This window comes from Amia ocellicauda, chromosome 11 (assembly GCF_036373705.1).
Source record: "Amia ocellicauda isolate fAmiCal2 chromosome 11, fAmiCal2.hap1, whole genome shotgun sequence".
In the NCBI taxonomy this organism is placed as follows: Eukaryota; Metazoa; Chordata; class Actinopteri; order Amiiformes; family Amiidae; genus Amia; species Amia ocellicauda.
In genome coordinates, this window is record NC_089860.1 from 24,492,964 (window position 1) to 24,516,238 (window position 23,275).

Consider the following 23,275-nt stretch of genomic DNA (forward strand, 5'->3'; position numbering starts at 1 on the left):
AAACAAATAATAAGCATAGCACTTAGAGAGCTTATGTTACCCTGTTATCCCCTTCTCTGGGTTTCTGTTTCTCAGGGTTGTATTTTTGTATGTGTTGACAGTATGTGGATATGTACATGTGGGCAGGTTGCTATGTAGGTATACACCCATCTATTCATTTAAATGGGGGGTACAGGAGACTACTGCAGGCCACAGATGGGGTAAACCAAAACAGGCCAAAGAATAAAAGACACCAATGCAGTTTCATCCCAGTACCACAAGATGGAGACATATACCATCTTCTTCAAAGAGTGCGTGTGTGTGTATCGTTGATAATGCAGTCATTATTCCTACCAATTTTATCCAGGTAGAAATAAATTGAATCCAAGAAATACCAATTGATGAACTTAATTGATCCTATTTACAGTAATTTACAAGAGGCTTACGACATGCGTTTTGGGTTTTCTGGTTAAAAAAAACAACAATCCGAAGTCCTGTACATAAATATGTCAGTTTATTGTTAGAATATACTATGGAGTTATTACTCACATTCATAAGAATCTGTTCAGACAGGTTCCTTCATTCAGTACAAAATATAATAATAATAATAATGATGATTTCCAGTGTACTGCAGCTTATTTTACATATTTACAAAACACAATCAAATTAAGCTTCGGGCATTTGTTGTTTGCATTTCCTGCTTAGTTAAAAATAGTCCATTTACAAAGAACTAAGACCCAGCACTGAGCTCTTATAAACAGGCACAGAACTTCTCTCTCATTTCTCTCATTTTCATTTACTAACCAACTGATTCCTTTGTTCTTTAATTGACAAAAAAAGAAACAACAACTTTCTTGACAATCAGAGCCGGGCCAAGGCCACATTGCCGAGAAAGAATTAGAGATTTCTTCCTTGTTTTATAAAAAAAAAAAAAGTCTATACTGTACATATCAAAACAAAACCAAAAAGAGGACCGGTTTTGCTTGTGGAAAACAACATAAATAATGTGGTTTACAGGAACACATGAGGACACAAGAAAAAGGTTACAGAACTTGGCTCATCTTGCTCGTTTGGTTGCCAGCAGCACTGACTCCCAGAATCCCCTCTGGCAAAGCCCCAGTGGGCCAGGACCTGCAGAGGTAGAGTGGGGCACTGCTCTGCGAGAGTGATCCCGCGCTCGGCATCACGGCCGGATTCGCTCTCCTTCCTGTCCAGCATCCCTCTGGCTACGTCTCAGAGGACGCGTCTCCAGACAGTTCCTTCCTGAGAGCCTGCGCCTGGCTGATGTAGCCCTGACAGAGCTCCTTGTCGGGCAGGTGTCTACCGTGTATCTCTGCCAGCTTCATGTACACGATGTACAGGGCTCGGGTGTCCCCTCTGTCCTCCAGTGCCGCGGCCAGGGCCAGCTGGAAGTAGCCCATGGCGTCGACGGCGTCCTGAAACACACAACGCAGACACAGATTATAATTATGATGCTGATGATTGCGATTACTGTAGTTCATTCCCTGTCATTTATCTACATGGGTCTGAGCTCCGGCAGTGAAGGCCTTCAGATCCTCAGGGCTGGAGTCCTACCTCTGCAAAGGACGTTCAAGGAGATGTTTAATTGATTTGACCATCTCCCTACAGACACATTTATTATATTAATTATGACTGTTATGAATACGTGTGCAGATTTAAAATCAAGCTGTTGGTTTTGCACCTGGTCTAAACCTTCAGACAGCATCTCCACACTGTACCAACTTACGGGCAGTGGCACAGGGAGTGGACACAATCGCATGCAGCTTCAGAAAAGGACAGAGAGGGGAAAAAGCATCAATCGGCTGATTCGTCATGTTTCAGTGCGTAAACTAAGCCCTGCGTTTGAGTGCCAGGTTCTGTGTTCAAATGCAGCCCTGTTCATTTTGACAGATGAGCCAATAAAAGCAGTTCAGTGCGGAGCCGGGTTGCTGTGGGAAAGTATTCAATTTTTCATGGGCAATAAGAACAGTCATTCACTCGAAGCCACTTTCATTCTTAGATTTTAAAGTGTAATCGAAGGAGTAAAGGGAAGAGATGAGATAAAGGAATGACACCAACCGAAGCTAGAGCCACGGGGCGGAAACAGCTGACTTGGCGCTGCTTAATATACTCCAGCAACCGCAGTGTAAAAAGAATTTGCTTGACACTAATGAGCAACTATTAACTTCCCTTTCCAACTGAATAAATAATGAAAAAAAAACATCCCAATAAAACAAAGCAAAGGAAAATAAAAACCCAGTGTGTTGTTTTTGGGCTAATATACTGGATCGCGATAATTGTGCAAACCGTGATTTTCCAAAGTATCAAAATACTTTATCATACTTTTAACCTGTGCAGAGTTAGGTCTCCCAGCCTGCAGTATGTTTTCACAAAGTATCTGGCCTCACTGGCCGACTGCAGCACCGGGGGGCTCAGAGACAGCGCCTTCAGGTAGTAGTTCTCAGCCATCTCGAACTGCTGGAGAGAGAAGTACACCGTGGCCAGCCGGTGAAAAGCCACTCTCTCTTTCAGACGGTCTCCTGGAAGAAAAAAAGTGATATTTACAGGAAATCAGTAACACAAACATTGAACTGAATAATAAAAATTAAAACACACTGTACATTGGTGCACAAAGACTTTGGCCTGAAAAAAAAAAAGACGTGCGTACCAGTTGTGGTGCTGATTCGGACGGCCAGGCTGGCGTATTGCAGGGCTTCTCCGCTCTGCTGCGAGTTCATTAGCAGCTCGGTGAGTTTACTCAGAAGCCGGAATTCAGAATGTGCGTCTCCAAAACGTCTGGCAAAAGGCAGAGCTCCATCCTGCACACAACACGAACCACTTCAGAAACACACACAGGATCCGTCATATTTATTTGATGGTTCAAGACTGGACTATTGTAATCTGAAATCTGTTTTTCTTTTCCTCGATCTTTTGTGTCAGTAAATGAAGTCTTAGGACTCTGAGGATTTTAATTTTTTTCCCCCCCATGAGAATTCCAACTCCTCCCACAAATAAAACTTGTGTTTGATCAAACCCCAGGCTTAGCGGTGGAGCACTCCAAAGTCTTTTGTTAAGCCAACCCCTTTAAGAGAGGTATGGAGACATAAGTGCAGCTGAAGTTGACGACCTATGAGCAAGGAAATATATGCTAATCAGCCACCAACCAGGTTCCTAGACTTTGATTCCTCAGTAATAAATGAGGAAAGAATAACCTCACGTCACACATGCTGGCACCTGTCCCCTGGCCTGAACAGGTTTACCACAATTTACTATACCACTGCATGCCTTACCGCGCCTTTGCATTGACTTTCCTACACTCTACTGTGGTTTTACCATGTTCTAGCACAGGGGCATGAGTGGCAGATAAGTTGGGGCCTCGCAAAGCTCACCCTGTAGAATGGTAGGGCTGCACTTCTGTTCCTTTGGCCTGTGAAATACACATCCCCTGCCTCCTCGTAGATACTCATTGCGAAACAGAAATCACTCACTCTCAGAGCGGTCTTTACAGCAGCCTGTCGGCAAGATAGGAAAAGAAAAAACACCTTTGTAGTCAATATAATTCCGATTCAGAATAGAATGCTGGAAACAATTCCAGCTATGCGGACGTGTGTGTGTGTGTGTGTGTGTGTGTGTGTGAGAGAGTGTGAGTGAGTGAGTGAGTGTGTGTGCGAGTTATGAAAGTCGAGACAATGGTCAAGTCTACAAGCAGGCCGTGCTCCACAAGACACAGGCAGACTCAGCTCTCCTCGCTTTTCCTTGTCATCCTGGCGAGAGCCCTTCAGATCCCTCCTCTGATTTGTGCTTTTCCTTCCTGGGTCTGTGCCAACGCAACAGGACCGTGAAATTGTTTGAAATCTCTTGTTGTTTTATCAGTGCGAACATATGCCAGCTATTTACTAAACCCAAACCGTTTTCACACTTGAAAACCTCTGGCCTATGAAACAACTGCTCCTGGATGATCTGGTCATTTAATTTCAAGATTAAAACACTGTTCCCGTGTTAATGCAGTTCACAAAAAGCTCTGATCTTAAGCAGGGAAAGAAACACAAGCTCACACATTACGGGAACAGGTGCGATTGAAGTGTCAGTTGTCAGTGCAGCCCGAGTTGTGAAAGACTCAGTACGAGTCGATACAGGACAGGAACTCCCTGCCCTACAGGTGGGTGTCGTGCTGCAAGACAGCCGAGGCCTGTACTGTACCTGGAAATACATCTCTGCCAGCTCATCCTCCTGCATGACGTAGTAGATCCTGCCCACTTGAAGCCAGGTCTCAGACTCCTCCCTTCTCTTCCCCAGGTCGATTGATATCCTCAGGCTCTGCTTGGTGTAGTCCAGCGATTTTCTTGAAGATCTGAAACGCATATTTTAACATTTTCCTTTCGTTTTTTTTTTTTTTTCTCTGTAACACTAAGAGTATAAATGTATTGGCATCACATATAGCAGACTTCTCATGATGCCCATTTGCCAATTACATGCTGAACGTCACACGGGTGCATCTTTGGTTGCCTTACTTGTCCGTGTTCAGGGACAGGTAGAGCTCACTCAGGGTCTCCAGAAACTCGCCCTCCAGTCTCTTGTCCCTCATGTCCCGAGACAGCGAGACACAGTGCTCGCAGTAGATGATACACTGGCCATGGAGCTGCATCTTTGTGTAAAAGCTACTGAGTGCTTTAGCAACCACTAGTTGACCTGCGGAAAGCAGCAAAGACAAAGGATATTTTTTTACAGCAACCAAGAAAATCCGGTGTGTATCTTTCACTCAGTGCCGGCACTACGGTTTTTGGCGCCCTAAGTGAGTGGAGGGGAGGCTCTCTGACCCCTGATGTATTGTCGCATTGGGTTTGGGGGGTGTACTTTAGCCACAGGGTGACTCTTCAGGATGTTGTCGAATTACCTCAGATTATTATAATAATTTTTGGAATACTTTTATTTACTCACTGTGCAGGTTCTTGGCAGTGATGGCGATCAGCAGTCCCAACTCATAGCACAGCCTGACGTCCTGTACCCTGTCCCTGTCCCCGTAGCTCCTGCCCAGCCACAGGTAGACCTGCACGTGCTCTGCATCTGTGGGGCTCTCCAGCAGCTCGGAGAACAAGACCAGCGAGCGGGACAGGAACCGCTCAGCCAGGACGGGAGCCCCGACGGAGAGTGCCAGGCAGCCAAAGTTGGCCAGTGCCAGGGCCTGGTTGCGCCGGTTGCCGCTCTCCTGGGCAATCCGGAGAGCACCCAAGAAGTGCCTGCCCGCCTCCTGGGGCTGCCCTGCCTTCCTGAGGCACATGGCCAGTAGGTTGTGCACTACGCCACGCTGGGTGGGGCTGTCGGTCTCGTGCAGTGAAAGCAGGAGGGGCTGCAGCATGGCGGTGGCCCTCCCTGGCTCCTCTGTCAGCAGCAGCAGCCAGGCCAACAGCACGGACGCCTGGAAGGCCTCCTCCTCATTGACACGGCTGCCCGCCACTACGGCCCTCTTCGCGCAGTCCACCGCCTGGTCCAGGGCGCCATGCTGCTGGTACAGGCTGGCCAGGCTCAGGCACAGGTCCCTCTGGATCTTCAGGTCGTCCCCCTGGCTGGCGATGGTCAGGGCCTGCTGGAGGTAGACCACGAGCTGTGCAGGGAGTGTATGGAGCGCCGGGTCGCCCTCTCTCCACTGGCCGCTGAGCCTGCCAGAGTTCTTGACGAAGAGGTCAATCTTCTGGAAGGCGTCCTGTAGGGAGCGACTCGGGTGCGAGTCGAGGCTCATCGAGGCCAGGGAGAGGTAGGGCAGGTACTTCTTATGGTAGAGCCTGCTCAGCATCCAGTTCAAGTCCACAGGGGCGAGGAGCTCCAGCCCGGCCTCGGCAGAAAGGCTGATGGTGAGGAATTGGAGCCTCTCCACAAAGGGCAGGGCCTCCTCCATCTTGCCCAGGGTCAGGAAGAGGTCCATCATTAGGTAGCAGGCCCGCGCCTCCAGGTGCCTGTCATTGGTCACAATGGCCTTGCGCAGGACGAGCTTGAGGACCTCGCACTCGTCCACAGAGCAGAAGCTGTGTTGGGGCAGGCAGAGCAGCAGGGCGTTGGCTTTTTCCAGAGTCAGGCTCAGCTTGGAGGTCATCCTTTGCTTCAGGTACACGGCGGTGAGGCTGGCATACAGAGCCACCAGCAGGGGGGGGTCAGCAAAACCTGGCACCGCTACCGCCAGTGCCTCCTCGAAGTACACCCGTGCCTGGGAGAACTTCTGCTTCCTGGCACACACCCGGCCCAGGAGGAAGCACACTCTCCGGTGGGCCCAGTGCATCCTGCCCCGCTTTGCCCCCTCTCTCATGGCCTCCAGGTGCTGCAGCAGCTCGTCCTCGGAGGTCCCACTGAAGGAGGTTTTCAGAAAGGAAAACGGGAGGTCATACAGGCCCTGGAGGTGCTCGGAAAAGCAATCCTGATTCAGGAGGGTCATCATGGGATCCAGTGCCTCCGCCTCCTCCCCTTCCCAGCTGTTCTCTTCTAGGAACACCCTGGGGTCCTCCTCGAACTCATCCATCTCTCTGAACGTGTCCTCAAAGCTGAAGGACAAGGCCTCATTCTCCCTCTCCTTCTCCGAGAGGCTCGGTGAGGTGCACATGGACTGCCGGGGCGTGGAGTGGCACGGAGCAGACTCGCTCTTCGTAGACACCAGGCTCTCTCGGGGGTTGCCCCTGCTCCTGCACTCTGAAAGACGCAGAGAGGAAAAGTAGAAATGCTGAGAGACAGAATCAGAATCATTCCCAGACAATTAATAATTGAAAACATGGTTTGATCGTGACTTCAGTCCCACAGAGAACCTCTGGGATGAACTGCAAATTGGAATCAGGAAGGGACCACGAAAACCAATTTTTACACTTTTACACTCAGAAAAACAAGTATGTTTTGAATCAGTACCTGGCTTTGGTTGGTTCTGAATGTATGCAAAGTCTGTTTTGTCCAGCCTATCTGCAGGATGTGAAAAAGATACATATTAATATACAGGCCTTGGGAAGCAAAATCACGATGCCAAACGATATGAGTGTACGGGTGTATGCTTTTTAGGTCGCAGTCTCTCACCTAGCCTGTAGACAGTGCTGATGTCACTTTGTAAGAGTTTGCCAAGGAGGGCAGCATAGCACTGGTCGCTGCAGGGGTTAAACTGAGACAGAGACGCTCTCTCCTCTTCACTCAGAAAGACCAATTGTCTGTCCCTGCAAGAGGAGAACAAAGACCACATTATTGGCTCACAAGTTTCATTTCAACATATTCATTATGGAAACCCTACTCCCACTGATAATGAAAAACAATATTTAATAGAATTTCAGAATGAAGGTCAGGAGAATAAGTAAAGCTTCAAACAACCTGGTGTTAATACAATAGCAAGTACAATAATAACAACTATAATAATAATACTATATTACATAGAAAGTATGTCCATTTCAGCTGAAACTAACATGATGCTTCTGTGTTGAATTCTGTGACCTGATTCTCTTTATGACCGCAATGCAGAAACACCAGATTAACTGCAGTAAATGCAGTAAAAGCTCCAGCCCAATGTTTCAAGGGCCCTCCAAAAAAACAGCCCCTCCGTGTCCTGGGCAGCACAGGGGGTTCCTGTGCAGGTGACACCCTGCCCCATGCTTACTCACAGAGGTTTGAAACTCTCCGGCTTTGCATGCGTTTTCTGGACAAACCCAACCCTGCCGCTAGAGAAGAGTCTGCCGATGAACCAGTCCAGGCCTGACACCAGGAAGCCCACGATCTCAATCAGGTCTCCCCTGCGGAAGGTCAGCTCGTCCGCTCCTGTGGGACTGTTGTCCACCTCGGCTACACATGTACCCGTACCTACAGATGGGCAACACAGAGGGAGGGGTGAGGGGAAGGAGTCCATATCACAGACGACAGCAGGGTCACTTCTAGGGGCGTCTGTGTCCATAGGGGATATGGAGGGCATTAGCCGTCCCCGGGGTGGAACAGCTCTTGTGGCCGATGGTGCCACATGAAACCAGTGTTATGCATTCAGGCTTTCTTGGGTAAGCCTTGTTGTCCCCTAGATCGTAAAGCCAATATTAATAGTCTGGTTCACAGTATCGACACCTGTGCTGGCAACGACACAGTGCTCATAAGAGCAATGGGAGTGACACTAACCAATAGGGTGGTCAAACAGGTGCAGTGTCCCTGGGGGGCCTCCTGCATTTCCTGGATACTTCCTGAGGAACCACCTGCAATAAAAAATGAACACGCTTTCCACTTGTATCACTGGAAACAAACAAGACAAAAATTGTAACAACTAATAACTAAACTAAACAGGCAGTGTTGCATTACTGAGACACATTCAGCTGCAGGGCATTGTGGAGATGGAATTCAAACGTGTGGGAGGAAAGAAAACGAAACTAAAACAGGGAAACGGGGGTAAAGGTTCCCGTCTCAATACCACCAGTATTGTCTGAAACTGTTGACTATGCTCAGCCACCTCAGATCTCAAGTAGCTTTCAGACAGAGCTTGTGAAACCACTGGGTCTGTGTATGTTCCTGCTTTCAACTCCACCTGGCTGAAGCACAGCATGGCCTGGCAAATCTGTCTAACTGTGAGTAATGCGTGACGAGCTGGGAGCAGGGCTTCTTGGGCGACTCACTGGTAAAAGGGATACGGAAGAGGCTGCATGGCGTGGACAGGAACTAAGCCATGCTGTCCCGTCGCCAATAAGATGCCTTCCCACATGGTGTCCTGCCCAATATCCCTCACCATCACCAAGTCATTCTGCCTGTAGGGGAGGTCCTCTTCATCCTGGCTGTTGCTATTGAACAGAGCTTTAGCAAAGAAGGAGCCTGCAAAACACAAACACAGAGAGAGCTCAGCTGCTGTTGGAATTTCTTATGTGTGTGATTTTGTTGTTGTTGTTGTTGTCATTGCGGTTGACATGTTCACTGAATGAATATTCAGTGAAAGCGTTACTGACAGGACCAGCATTCCTCCTTCAAGGGGCTCCACCCTGTTGTGTTCTTTATCGGAGTCCTCCTTACCACACTGAGATACTTGAAAAGGGCAAGGACTGTGTGAAGTGATCGCAGGTACAAGGTTTCTCTGGAGGTGATGTAATGAGGTAGTGAAAGTAAATCCAAGGAATGAACAAGCTTATCAAGACTAATTAACTTGAAGATGTGGTGTGTAGAAAATGCAGATTGACTGGATCCTATGAATCCTGTCGGTGAGCAAGTGCATTGGGGAAGGAACATTTCACAGAAATACTCTGCACTTCCTTCAGGGCCAGACCTATCTGCGTCTGGAGAGACACACCCTAAAACTAAAAACATGCCCTTTACCATTCTTTCACAATCCTTTACTGCTCTTCTGTGACAAATAAAGACCTGTTAGTGTTGTTCTTTGCACCCTGTAAGGTCTGCTATATTGAAGGTAATTTGCAAAATCATAACCGTTGAGTTTTGAATTAGGTTTAGGGTTAGGTCTTACAGTAGTGATAGAGTAGGCTCACAATACGGGTGACAGTTGGGGTTTTCGGCTTAGAATTAAGGTTGGGCATCAAGGTTAGGCTTGTGAGGATCAAGGTTAGGCTTAGGGTTGCAAATAAGGTAATGCTATGGCACTGTTTGGGAATGGCATATGGCCTAAGGTCAGAAATTAATTTAAACAAACTAAGATGTAACTGGGAACAAAAGAGTGAGACCACTCCGACAACAGCCACTCGAAGACTACAGTGGGTGTGAATGCACTGTGGATGCCCCTGGCGTGTAAACAGAGTAAGGGCTACTTGCCTTCCTGCAGGAGCAGCCCCAGGTACATGGTAGCAAGGTGCTCCTCGTCCACAGTCACGCTGATCTGCACCTCCTGCAGCACGGCCGAGTCCAGCCAGACCGACGGGGCACAGAGGAAGTTCTCCAGGCAGCGAGACACATAACCTGGGAAGAGAGAGTCTGATGAAGGCCCCGCCACATGCAGGCCAAAGGTGTTGGATTACAACTACACTGCAACACACAACATGCAACTCTCTCCTCCACCCCAGCCCCCATGTTGCTCGCTCATCCCCCCGCTGTACCGAGAGCCAGGTAGGTGGAGAACTTCCAGATTTCCTCGACAGTCTTGAAGGTGATAACAAAGCTGTCTTTCTCGGCGTGCACAGACACCAGCCGGGCAGACAGGTCCTGTGGAGAAAGCAGGATTCTTCAGAGATCTGAATGATTCAATCAAGGGAGCACCTTCTTGCTTAATATACTGACCATTATGATAGGACACAGTAAAGAAAAAGCAAAGAGAATCACAGCAAACAGTGATACAGTGGGTAAGCCAAGTAAATGTGTGCTGTAACCGTGGGGGGACAAATTCCAAAATACAGCGCAAATTCACAGTTCAACTTTCAGCCCCACTCTTTCTTTCCCCAATGCCCCCACTCAGCAGTCCTGACCTTGAAGAGTCGGGTGATATCTTGGCTGTTGCTCTCCACCACTCTCAGCCTGGTGCGTAGCGCCTCCTGCAGGGCAGGGTCAGGCAGTGCTGTGGAGCTCCGCCTCGCGCTGTACGCCAGCAGCACATCTGCGCACAACAGCACAGCACGTTTCTCACCATATGAACAGCTGGCACTTTATTTAGTTGGTGTGCAGGGCTAACATGGTAACCCAAGGCTGCTTATTTTAACCGACTGATCAACTCAAGGTTTAATCCCAGCTATTCATACATGTCAGAAGCCTGGTACATTGGGATAGTGTATTTCTGTCAAGTCCTTGATAAATGTTTGATATATATATCCGTTACACTGGGTTTCTTAGGGCTCAATGGAGATTAGTTAAGGGTTGCAGTTAGGGTGCAGGTACAGATTAGAAACATGCAGCAGATTTAAACAAGCTGCTTCATCCATTTCACATATCTGAAAAAATAAAATGACACCTTTATGAACAGACATTTGCAGAGCAAGTTTCAACTGAAGATTGAAAGAACGCACGCCTTCTCATTGATCACGGCACGCCACTGGGAAAAAGGTTACCTGACGAGAATCTCTCTCCTACCGCCAGCGACACCGTGCTGCCTCCCAGAGGGGACTCCTTCCACTGCCAGGAGCGGTCAGGGTCCGGCGCCTCATCCTCGTCCCCTGAATGAAGCACAGCACACAGCGTGACCCAATATGCGAGGCAGGTCTGTGCATGAATTTTCACCGCCCGCCCCCTATACATATGCTTATATTTTCTATCTGACAGATGGATAGTTCTGAGTTCTGAGCATCCCCCGCCCCAATTCTGAAAAAAAACCTACGCCCCTGTCCTGCCACACTGCGTTTGCATTATTGATGTATAGTTTTGCCTCCGTTAGTTCACATCACATCAATTCAAATTAAGTCACATTCCTTACACTGCACTACAACGTTTATTATATCGTTCATTACACAAATTTATACACTGTTTCCTTCATCCAGGTTAAAGCAATTCAACTATCACCTCGTGACTTTCTGTAAAATGATTGCCTTCTAATTCGTGGAATTGGTAGATAAGATCTTGTAGCAGATAGCAGATAGTGGTGACAACACTGTAAACAAAAGAAGAAAATATACTGGCATTGTGTGAAGTGTATGGTTTATTTATCCTTCGGGGATATCTTTACTATATCAGCCCCACATTCCCGACAAGCATTGCTAATCTTTGCAATAAATGAGCAATAAATCTCGAGCAAAGTTACTCAATCACTGTTGCTATTTCTTAATTACACTGCGCTGATTCTCCGAGGTTACGGTCTTGAAAGGGTTCCCACACTAATAACATTTTACTACAGTATTTCTTAAATTAAACAGGCCATGCTTGACTTTTATCTCCTTACCGACTGCCATCACACAAAGCCGTTCTTTAATAATATGCCTACAATATACGGTAATGGCTCTTTCAAACACCAGGATACCTGAGAAATGCATTAACGGTGTGCAACTACCCACAATCAACATGAAAACAGGATCTGGAAGTCAAACCTGTCTATAAATATCTCCCAGATGTTCAGAGAGTCACTCTCGCACCGCTTTTGCACAACAATGGTCTCCTTCCTAATGAAAAGGGATGCAGCGTTTCTTTCCTTTTTTATTTACCAAGTGGAGGATGTGCCGGGTTCAAGGCCTGAAGCTGTAGGTTTGACCTTAGCGCACACTCATGCCACCCTCAAGACAAAAACCCAGGGTCTCAGGTCAGAAGCATAGGAGCAAATATCACACCTGGGGAATGAAGAACAGCTGGGGCGACTTTCAGGAATTCTGTCTACCTGTGGTCATGGTGTCATTGCCTCCGATGTCTCTGCCAGCCGCAGCCAAGCTGTAGGGTGGTTCAGTCCTCAAGGCATCCAGTTCAGCCGACGCTTTGCCTGTGAAATACAGTGCGGGTCAGGAATGTAGCGTATTCTCTAGACAACGAGGCCGAGCCAAGAGCAGCGACAACAGGAGGCCGTAAACCTTTCCATTGGCAGGAGGAAAACCCCTGACAGTCCATGAAAAATAGTCAACCACGAAAACAACAACGTCATCTTCTCAGGACTACACATCTTCCACAGTCATGTAACAATTTCTCCACAAATAATGAAAAAATAGTGTTTTGAATGCTGAATGTTTGTAAGTAAAACCATAGCAAGTGTCAAATAAGAACAATACTGTTAGCTGTTAGTTTCAATAGTTTAAGATGCAGTTTAAAATATCAGGGTTAACTGTTCATTATCGCTCCATTTGTACATACAGATAAGTTTGCTCAAGTGCTTAGACTACTCGTTTTTCAGTAGTTGCTGCGATATAAGCTAGACAATACACATATTTTCTTCAGTACATTTTCCGATTCATAAGCAACTAAAGTTCAACAACATGACTACAGCACTAAATATTAGCACAATGACTATATTATTTATACCATGGAACTGAATTAAAGGGTTTTTGATGACATTACATTATAGGTATTTGTGTTTGTTTTTCTACCGTTAAAATGAACAGCTATATCTCTGCAAATACATACAAATTCAAGTTTGCATTTAGCAGTGGCTCCCACACAGAAAGTACTTCTTAGAACGTTTGCTTAAAAGCTTTCATCAGGATGTCGCAGTCTAGCCAAAGCACAGATGACAAAAGTGTTTACCTCAGTTTTTCCTGTGCCATTCTTCTTAACTCTGAGAAAAAGAGACTGAACAAAACACACCCCCATGCAGACAAACAAACCCCAGCTCTGCAGACACCAGGAGGCAGCTGGTATGAGAGAACAGGCTGTGTCTTTAAAGATAAGGTGACTGAACACACAACACCTCTTGAAATAAGTAATATCCTGTCCAAGGTTAAAAAATAAAAAGCATTTTAATTGAAAATACATTTCTGTGGCTCTAGCTGGCTACTACTCTTAGCTTGTGAACTTGGGTTTGTTATAAAATACTGAAGAAACTAAAAACAATCTACAGAAAACAAACCTGATAACAAGAACCAGTTTCTCACGCACGAGCCGGCGCAACACAGTGCCATGTGCTTCCCGAGGGCAGTGTTTCAAGGTTAATCCAGCCGGTCCTGAAGTCTGGAGTGGAGTTCACTTGTGTTTCAGCTGCAGATACGCACTAACCCTGGAAGTCTCTCCCTCTTTTTCTCCGTCCCTCTCTGCCGTGGTCTCTGTCTGTTCCTCTCTTTCCCCGGCCTCATCCCTCAATACACAATGCATGCTTTGCTGGTAATATGCGTGTGTGGGAAGTCCAGTACCCCAGTGTGCCAGTGCCGTAGTAAGCATCATAGCTCACATGCCTGGCATAGCTCGCTGTTGGGCTGTTTTTCTTGACCACAGCAAAAACGCACTTGCTCGCTCTGCATCCAAACCACTAGAATTGTGGGAACTCTTTTTCTAATCACACGGTAGTTTGGGAGGGAGTGGACAGAGAATACATCCATATGTATTGGGGGGGTGCTTTCTTTCCCTGTGCAGCTGTTCATTGCAGATGTTGCGAGGATGGAAAGCAAGGGATAGTGGGCGTCTCTTCTGGCAGAGAAACCATTCTGCCATCCCTCGCCATCAATTATCAGCAAACCTTTTCCTTTAAAGCCCCATTCTTCCCCCCATGCTGACAAGACCAGCCTGCCTCTGTATCGATCAGATCAATTACAGCACAGAGCACAAGGTATCTATTCTGCATTAACAAACACTGTGAATTATTTATTGCAAACACACGCCATATCGAACAAGTCAGGAGGAGGTTGCATGTGCTGAATGCAAGGATTGTGGCATCCAGAGAGCTCTGAGGAGATTTTCCTTCCAGTCCTCAGTGACACTTGTACCACACAGCCAAGAGCTCCGGGAGATTTGAGTCAACGGGGCAGGATGTATGAAGTTTGGGAGGGTTGGTGGTTGTGGAGGAGGGGAGGGATGGGGGCTTTGTAATGTCACCCTCAAAGGGGTGAACAAAACACTTTCTGTCCAGTTGTTCCCTGGGGGTGATGTCAGAGCACACATATTTATACACCCTGGCTGTTTGGGAAGAGGAACAGTGCGGAAGACAAAACTGCCCTGCAGGCAGACCGGCCCTCAGAGACTACACACGTTGATTAAAAAGCTGTTTGTCGCTCTCACAGCTTGAGATCTCTGACTTTATTATTCAAATCGGGACGCATGCGGGTTTTTTCCCCTTCTTGTCTGGCTGCTGTTAATCTCATCACAAGGTTGGCTGTGCGAAGCGGAGCGGGCCTGTCCTTCAACATTCCTGCACTGCTGCAGGGGCAAGGCTGACCGGAGGCGGAGAGACAAGAACCAAACCCAGCCAGCCTTCCTTCTTCTGCCTTATTACAGGAGGACACAATCCCCTCATCCCCATTTATAATCATTTGATTTAGGCCGTTGGCAAGTGTCCATCTCATTTCCAAATGGCCTGTAGATATATTGTACCTTCAATTTCAATGCAGACAATTAAAGCCTATTCAGCTCTCTCATAGCAAAACAAGCGATTTGCACCTTGCAGGATCTCAGCACTGCACTCCTACACGTGTTGTAGTAAGATGTGGATTTCCTGCAGCTGTGATTGTATGGCACACTGTAGATCTCTTGGAGCCATTTCATACAATCTGGGGGCAGATTGTTTTAGTAGTGGGTCACTGAATGTGTCAGGTAAAACTCTTGTACAAATCAACGAGCAAATAAATAAATAACCCAACAGATCCATTGCTACAACGTTTTGTTTCTTTCTTTCATTGGCTCGTTTAATGATTAATGCTGTGCTCTAATGGCCCCACTTCCCGGCAGTACGTCTGCATCTCTGAACCTGACATAACATACAGCACAGCCGGGGAAAGAAAGCGGAAAGACAGCGGAGAACTTCGGCAGCCACACAGCTTTGCAAACAACGAAAAGCATAAACACATTTACACACACACTTATGCAAAAATAAAATACCCCAACCAAAACACGCACAGAAGTGCACCAACCTCAGGCTCCTGCTGCTTCGCTATCCCGGGTCAGACCTCATGCACTGCCCGGCGCCCTGCTTTCAGAGTCTCCATTGTGCGGCTCCAGCGGTGCGGGACGGTGCGGTGCTGGACGGTGCGGGACGGTGCGGGACGGTGCGGTGCTGGACGGTGCGGTGCTGGACGGTGCGGGACGGTGCGGTGCGGGACGGTGCGGGACAGTGCGGGACGGTGCGGGACGGTGCGGTGCGGGACGGTGTGGGACGGTGCAGTCAGCCCCGCAGTGGCAGGGTGATCTGTGTGAGAGTGGAAACACTTCGCTGATACTGTTAAACCACTCCCTCATCCTGTAGCAGCAATGTCGAAAACTTTATCTCAAGTGCGGCTTGTTTCCGAGTCGTGTACCGCACTGCTCTCTTGCTTTATATACAGACCCCAGTATTTATATATGTCCCATCCCAGCTGGGGGCTCACCTGGAAGGGGCGCATGTACCTGCAGAGCAGCCTGCGGTCACGTGTTTTACTGTTGTTCAAAACAGCCAGCATACAGAGTGAGTTCTCTTGCAGTCTTTATAATATTATTAATCATGACCGTTTATTGTTATTTAATAAGCATGAGTAAAGCTTATCTTCTCAGTATTCATTTACCTTCATAGTCCTAAAGTCCTCATAATAATAATCACTGTGTTCAGGCAGGTGGAGTTGTGCTATTGTCTATTCGGAAAGAGGAAGAATTGACACACTGACTGACACACACCCAAACCAGTGGTGTAGTGTTAACACATAATACACTGGTACACTACATGGGCCAAAGATTGGGCTCAATCACTTCTGTCCCCTGTGACATGCCCCTGTTCCCTACTACCACACACCACTGCTCTGCCCACAACAAGTCTATTCAAATCTGCTTCTGGTACAATAATGTGGTGTCGGGTGTTGGATAGTATCTATTCACAAATGTGAAGCGGCACACTTTCTCTGCCAAATACCTTTGGTAGCTACATAACCAAGTGATGCTTCTTTATGGTGCTACACAAACAGGTAACGTGAAATGCTGTGGTTTCGTCCTTTATTCCGAAGTAGCACTAAAGAGAAAGGATTTCAAATACTTCTTGTAAGAGAAACATTCTGAAGCCGGCGCAGCAAGTTTAAGTTTAAGAAAACAAATCTGACTTCCTTAACCTCAAATAAAAACTCAAACTATCTGCAGCAATCAAGTTGTTACATCAGCCTTTTGTATTACACAAGATTCAACTGGCTTATTGCACAGAGACTCTGACAATCTTCGGCCATTACCCACAGTCATTACATTTGGCCACTTCCCACAATAATATATTTTCCAAAAGCTAGGTTCAGCTTGGGATAATCATTTCCTATAGCCCTGATGATAGCTGATCAATGCTGACCACCTCTTACAGAGACTGCACTGCAAAAAACTAAAAATAGACACACTCAGATGGTGCCATGTTGCAACCTAAGCATTGCACATTGTTCATGCTTGAGATTCTGTGTGGTGTTAGTTTGCAAATACATGTACCTTGTCAACACGTTGTACCACAAATTCTGCAAAGACATTTGTTTTTCCCACTGGCTAAATTCTTGTGGTTGTTGTTGTGGTTGTTCCCCTTCAGTGCTGGTTACACATCAACCTCACGACAGATCCCGTATCAAGCAGGTTTGCTTATTCCACTGCAAAGTCACTCTTGGCTGGCGTAACAGGGTTCGGGATCGTGTGACTGACAACGGGGCTGAGCTGCCTGTGAACAGTTGCTGACAGTCTTGGCCAGCAGATAGGCCTGATAATAGACATGTTTTTTCCCCGGGAGAGTTATCTGCTAATTTTGAAGATCATCCATGGCCAAAACAAAGCCAGTGTTTTCAGTGCAGTTTCACTAAGCATTAGGCCATAACATAATGAAAAAGGAAGTTACCCTGCTGCTTTGCTCACTTCCTCTCTCCAAGTGTCATGGTGTGCCCAAAGGGAACCCTTATTCCTTCTCCATTTTACGAAGGGTCAAAGATTCCTGTTATAGCTGCTCAACCTAATTCAATTTGATTATGTCAAGTTTGGAAGGCACTGGGTCTGTCAGAGATTAACTATAAATTTAAAAAACAGATCATGTGGGACTTAACCAGATAAAGGACTTCCACACCAGGGGCAAATTTAATCATTACATTAATCTGTTCCTCTAAATGTAGCTGCATCTGAACTGCAGACAGCAAAAGAGGTTAGTGGGTCACCATATTGGAAGAGTGATAACATTCGTTTTTCTGTGGTAACAAACCTTTGTGTTTGTTAATGTGTATTATTTGTGTCTGCATTTGGGCACAATACAAGAAAAACTTTGAGGAAATGTATATTTAGTGTCCAGCTTTAACATAACCAAGTGTCTGACCGTGCAATGACAAGAGGGTGTGCAGCCGCATTCAGCGTGTTGAATATTCTCACTGAAATACAGTAGGATCTGAATAATTACTGCTTATTAGCAAATAGCAAATGGTATGCCTAACATTCACTGCCCATTTAGAAGCATTACGCAGACCACATTATATATATAAACATAACTGCAAATGCCAGCTATAATATGCTGAATAATTAAACTTGCATTCTACTAAAGCTCTGGGAAATCAAATTCACAAACTTGTCTGCAATACACACCAATTATAAACGAACCACACTGTAAACCCTTAAAGTGTTAACGACAGCAATAGGGCCGTCTGTTGTTTTCACAGTTGAGCTGTGCCATTAGCCGCTTCTGTGCCTGGAGACAGATCGGAGCTGCAGATATGAGCGGTTGTGTGCATGACCCCATTGTTTACCCATATCCCTCCATTGTTGTGCTTCCCCCTGACTCGCTGACCGGTCCATTGTCCTGCCAGGCGCTGCCCCCGTCTCCCCGCACTGCCACCTGCCTGAGAGCAGCAGAACTGTGTGTGGACCAGGAATCGGATACGCCAAAAATAGGTGTGTCCTGCTGTCCTCTAGAGAATAGCTATTGTGTCAGGACTGTATTATTGTTGTTGTTGTTGTTGTTGTTGTTGTAATAGTAGTAGTAGTTGTATTGCATTGACATACAATTTTAGCACTGTTACTTTGAGACAGTCTTCATTTTCATTTCCAAGGGACAGCCGTGTATGTCTTCTGGTCTAAAGCGGCTTGAGGACAGCGGTCTGTAATAATCTGCATTAAAGTCCTGGCTCCACTGAAGAATCCCGATTCCAAATGCTCAAAGAAACAAAGGATGCTTCCAGAAAATAACACAGCACCACAATGGTGATGGGTACAAACAGCAGATCTATTTTGAAATGTGCTCCTCGTGCAGCCATATCATTTGCATATCTCGGGACCATGACTGTGGCACTAGGCATTCATACAGGCCTCTGTGTCTGTAATCGCACTTATTCCCTATGTGCACTTCAGCAGTTTTCAGACGCTGCTCATTTTGCTCACGGTTCATGCAATGCACTCACCCACTACAGCTGGTATTTATTTATTAACTGATATACGTATGCATGTATATATGTAGGTATGTGTGTATGTATATTGTTGTGTTTCAGGCTTTTGTTACTGGATTCACTACTGACACAAACAACAAATAATTAGAAAGGTGAGTTGGTGGTTCCTGCAACAGATTTATTTCTCAGACAGCTTTTTAAGGCAAACCTATGACCAGCTCCCAAATCACGTTCCCACACAAGGTTAACCTTCAATCCCAGAGACTATAATAAATCCCCTTATAATCAGATCCACAAATGAACTGCCCCAGCCCCGACACACAGAACTGACAGACAGACACAACACACTGCAGTCCCTCCACATAACAGTCCTAGATCACTACAATATCTGTGTATGTATGTTTGTATGTATGCATGAAAAGTGATATTCTGAAGCATTATCTTTTATACCACCAGAGGTCTCCCAACACCATTGAATTATTTTCATAGGTTTTAAACTGTATTCACCAAAGGAGATTGGATTGTGACTCAATGCATGCCAAAGTGTTCATGTGTGCAGTGCGACACATGTTGGCCCCAATAAAGTGTCCGAGTGAACTGAAAGTGAATTGCCCTGCAATACAGATGTTTGTCTCTGAACAGAACAGCATAGAAAGGTCCAGCTGTCGGCTGTAGCAGGACACACGATACGTGAAAAACTGAAGTCATTGTAGTGTGTAAACCTCAGAGGAGCAAAGCTGAGGGGATCGCAGAAGAATGTATTCAAAAGCAAAAATGCAGAAGCACCAGCTGAAACCAGACAGTCCTTTCCGCAGCCTTGCAAACGTGAATCTGAAGATACTTTGTCTGCATGTGACAGACATGTGCATGATATATTATTGGATATGCATTATTGTGTGATAGTATGCGGTTAATATCAGTGATTATTATTATTATTATTTTTATTTCTTGGCAGACGCCCTCATCCAGGGCGACTTACAACATAAGTGCAAACAAAGTGCAAAAATACAGTGAAGTACAAGGCATCAATCATTAGCATAGCAATTCAAAATAATACATTTTACAAATTACAATTACAATTTACACAAGTACAGTAAGAGACTCCCTACATCCTGGACAGTGAAAGCTAAGTGATGTCAAGATGTAGTGTTACAGACGAGGGCTACGGGAAAGGGAGCAAAGAGGAAAACAATCAAGGATGCGAGAAGCATAATAAGAACTGAGAAGTGCTATCTAGCAGGGATAGAGGACTAATATTACAAGTGCTGTCGGAAGAGAGGTGTCTTGAGTAAGCGCCGGAATGAGGTCAAGGACTCTGCTGGTTTGACTTCGGTGGGCAGGTCGTTCCACCACTTAGGGGCCAGGGATGAGAAGGAGCGGCTCTGGAGGAGGGAGAGTGGAGAGGAGGCAGAGTTAGCCTTCTGGCACTGGAGGAGCGCAGTGGTCTGGAGGGGATGTATGGAGAGACGAGGCTCTGAAGGTAGCTTGGTGCAGTGTGGTCAAGACAGCGGTAGGTGAGGGTCAAAGTCTTGAACTGAATGCGTGCCGCTATCGGGAGCCAGTGGAGGGAGCAGAGCAGTGGAGTAGCGTGTGCGAATCGGGGCAGAGAGACACCAGACGAGCCGCAGAGTTCTGGATGAGCTGGAGCGACGGGTAGTAGTTGTATGCAGGCCGGCTGGGAGGGAGTTGCAGTAGTCCAGGCGGGAGAGGACCAGTGACTGGACGAGCAGCTGAGTCGAGTAGTCGGTGAGGAAGGGACGGATCCGGCGTATGTTGCTCAGGAAGAATCTGCAGGTGCGTGTCAGCGTGGTGATGTGCTGTGTGTAGGAGAGCGTAGGATCGAGGGTGACTCCTAGATTTTTAGTGGAAGAAGAAGGAGAGAGTGTGGTGGATTCCAAGGGGATCGAGATGGGGAGGTCAGCAGAAGGTGAGGAAGAGTGGGGGAAAAACAGGAGATCTGATTTGGAGAGGTTGAGCTTGAGGTGGTGCGTGTGTATCCAGGCGGAAATGGCAGACAAGCAGGAAGAGATGCATGAGGGGATGAGAGGGTCAGAAGAGGGAAAAGACAGGAAGATCTGGGCATCATCAGTGTAGAAGTGGTAGGAGAAACCATGGGAAGCGATGAGGGGGCCCAGGGAGCGAGTGTAGAGAGAGAACAGGAGCGGGCCCAGGACGGAGCCTTGGGGAACACCTGTGAGGAGAGGTTGGGGGTGGATGAGGAGCCTCACCATGTCACTTGGTAGGACCGGTCACTGAGGTAGGAGGAGAACCAGGTGAGAGCAGTCCCAGAGATCCCAAGGTCAGTGAGGCAGGTAGTTTGTGATCAAGGTCAACAGTAGGTTGGAATTGTTTGTAAAATTAGGTAAGTATGTTAATAGCTGTAGTATAGTAGCAGGTATGTCTATGTCTATGTGATGGAATAAACAATACTTTACCACGTGTTTACCATGCTACACCATACAGTATTTTTTATCACACTACACCACACTACAGTCTTGTGGGGGATAAAAGCCTCACAGCATCATATTTGGCCCTTGGTCCCGTATGATGTTTCTTATTCCCTTATGACACTTTTAAACTGCCTTCTACCACACTGTGTCTTTTCCTTATTGGGCTCCTATTTGCATATTAAAAAGAGGTAATAATGGTTAATTACTCTTGATCGATGCTAATAATAATAATAATAATAATAATAATAATAATAATAATAATAATATAATAATACTTACATATAGTCATAGTAACTGACATATGACCATGAACACACCTGATATTATATTACTACTACTACTACTATTGCTACTAATTTACTGACCTTTTCATACTATTTTCTTACTACTCCTGACCTAAATTATACTACAACTTTTATATTACAAACTATCACTAATACTAACCTGCATACTACTGCAAACAAATACCCATTAATATAGCTTACAAGAAGTACTGTGAGACAAAGTTTATTATTATTATTATTATTATTATTATTATTATTATTATTATTATTATTATATTGATACAGATGTAAAATATATACCGAGGATAATAAACAAAGTATGTGCAGTTTGGAAGTACATAAGCATGAAATGAAACTGATTGAAGAGCACAGTGCGATTCAAAGGCTCATTTGTACTGCAATTGCATCCGCCACCGAAATCCGCACTACCATAGCATCCCGGCAGGGGGCGGTAAAGCGCTGTCCTGGATGTTGAATGTGACTGTGGAGAGAGAGGGGAGGCAGGGCAGCCCTGTCGCCGCTTGCAGCTACACCTTTCCGACTTGCACAGCGCCCAGTAAAGCGGCACCGAGCCCTGGAGCCCGGGTGGCACCAACACACGCAGCCGCCCCGGATCTCTGACTGCCATCGCCCGGCAGACTGAGGATGCGTGAGTGCGCGGTGGGCACCCATTGACTGGCAACCCTGAGGTGCGCTGCGCTGCCTGCGTGTGTGTGAGTGCAGTGGGGGGACTAGACAACATAGCAGAGCTTGTAGGAATGTGACTCGGGGTCCTTGCACATCCTTGCATCCAGGTTGCCCGCTGCACCGGGAGAAACGGATGTACCCTGGCATTGCCATCCTCTGCCAGTCCTGTGCACCCTGTGTGGAGAGACACTTCCCGCACTGGACACAGCTGCAGCCCTGCGTGGGATCGGTCACTGTGGCTGCCTGGACTCGGGAGGATCCTCCTCTGTGCATGTGTCTGTGTGCAGCAGAGCATTTGCTTGCTTTCTTGTCATTTTCCCCTTTTACAAACGCAACAACCTGGGATTGCATAGTGTATTATTAAAGAAGAAGAAGACGACGACAGAGGGGACTCTTTTAATTCCAATTTGAATAATAATAATAACACTAATAAAACCACACACCTGAGTGGTTTCGGTTGCGATCGTATTTTTGTGTTTTTTTTTTCTTCTTCTCCTCTTTCGGATGAGGACACAATCGCATGCACCATGAACACAAGTGGTAAGTGAACGGCTTTGTGTTTCTGATATGATTAAATTATATATATATATATATATATATATATATATATATATATATATATATATATATATATATATATATATATATATTCCCTGGTGATAATGAATCCAAAGAAAATGTGACCAAAATACAAAAATGAATAGACAGACACAGAAGGGAAAGAAGGAAATTAATAGGATCGCACTTTGCATTTACAATATAGATACATTTGCAGACCCACCGCAGACCCAGGCTGCACACCAGTGTGGTTCGTGAAGAGTTAAATATAGAGAAGCAGGATTGTGTGCAGGGATAGATAAGAAATTCTGTGGTTCAGTTGACAGGCAGACAGGATTACACATAGATAGATAGATAGATAGATAGATAGATAGATAGATAGATAGAAGGGAGGGCAGTGTGCGTTTCACCCCTTAATGATGCGTCTCCCATTTGCTTTTGTCTGTGGTCTCACTGAGAGACACTTGACAGTTTTTCTTAAACTTCGGATGTGTTT

The 23,275-nt window shown here is 46.2% G+C and overlaps 2 protein-coding genes across 4 annotated transcripts in view; one reads left to right on the forward strand and one right to left on the reverse strand.

Annotated features, from left to right (window-relative positions):
• Window positions 1–471: 471 nt before the first annotated feature.
• Window positions 472–15,643, reverse strand: sh3tc2 (SH3 domain and tetratricopeptide repeats 2). Of its 3 annotated transcripts, none has more exons than XM_066717073.1 (18): window positions 15,366–15,643; window positions 12,200–12,298; window positions 10,947–11,051; window positions 10,371–10,498; window positions 10,005–10,110; window positions 9,724–9,867; window positions 8,586–8,778; window positions 8,098–8,171; window positions 7,599–7,794; window positions 7,027–7,160; window positions 6,865–6,915; window positions 4,918–6,654; window positions 4,491–4,668; window positions 4,180–4,330; window positions 3,369–3,491; window positions 2,648–2,798; window positions 2,330–2,519; window positions 472–1,415 (listed from the first exon to the last, which is right to left on the reverse strand). In XM_066717073.1, exons 2-18 carry the CDS (start codon window positions 12,207–12,209, stop codon window positions 1,322–1,324), a joined length of 3,765 nt encoding a protein of 1,254 aa, XP_066573170.1. In that variant the 5' UTR covers window positions 12,210–12,298; window positions 15,366–15,643; the 3' UTR covers window positions 472–1,321. The 3 variants fall into 3 exon arrangements, with proteins under 3 accessions (XP_066573170.1, XP_066573168.1, XP_066573169.1); XM_066717071.1 differs by having other exon boundaries at window positions 2,323–2,519; window positions 15,366–15,642; XM_066717072.1 differs by having other exon boundaries at window positions 2,323–2,519; window positions 15,352–15,642.
• Window positions 15,644–22,037: 6,394 nt separating this feature from the next.
• Window positions 22,038–23,275, forward strand: part of ablim3 (actin binding LIM protein family, member 3) — a 91,323-nt gene continuing 90,085 nt past the window's right edge. Inside the window, exon 1 of the mRNA XM_066717074.1 lies at window positions 22,038–22,761. Coding sequence (XP_066573171.1) covers window positions 22,749–22,761 — 13 coding nt within the window. The 5' untranslated portion in view covers window positions 22,038–22,748. The remainder of the gene's footprint in view (window positions 22,762–23,275) is intronic.

Bases quoted from the DNA above. Each gene is read 5' to 3' on its own strand.
- sh3tc2 (XM_066717071.1), bottom strand. The intron at 8,779-9,723 runs GCAAGTAGCCCT...TGTGTTTTGCAG, and splicing joins GGGGCTGCTCCTGCAGGAAG to GCTCCTTCTTTGCTAAAGCT. The intron at 3,492-4,179 runs GTACAGTACAGG...TCTTGCCGACAG, and splicing joins TGGCAGAGATGTATTTCCAG to GCTGCTGTAAAGACCGCTCT.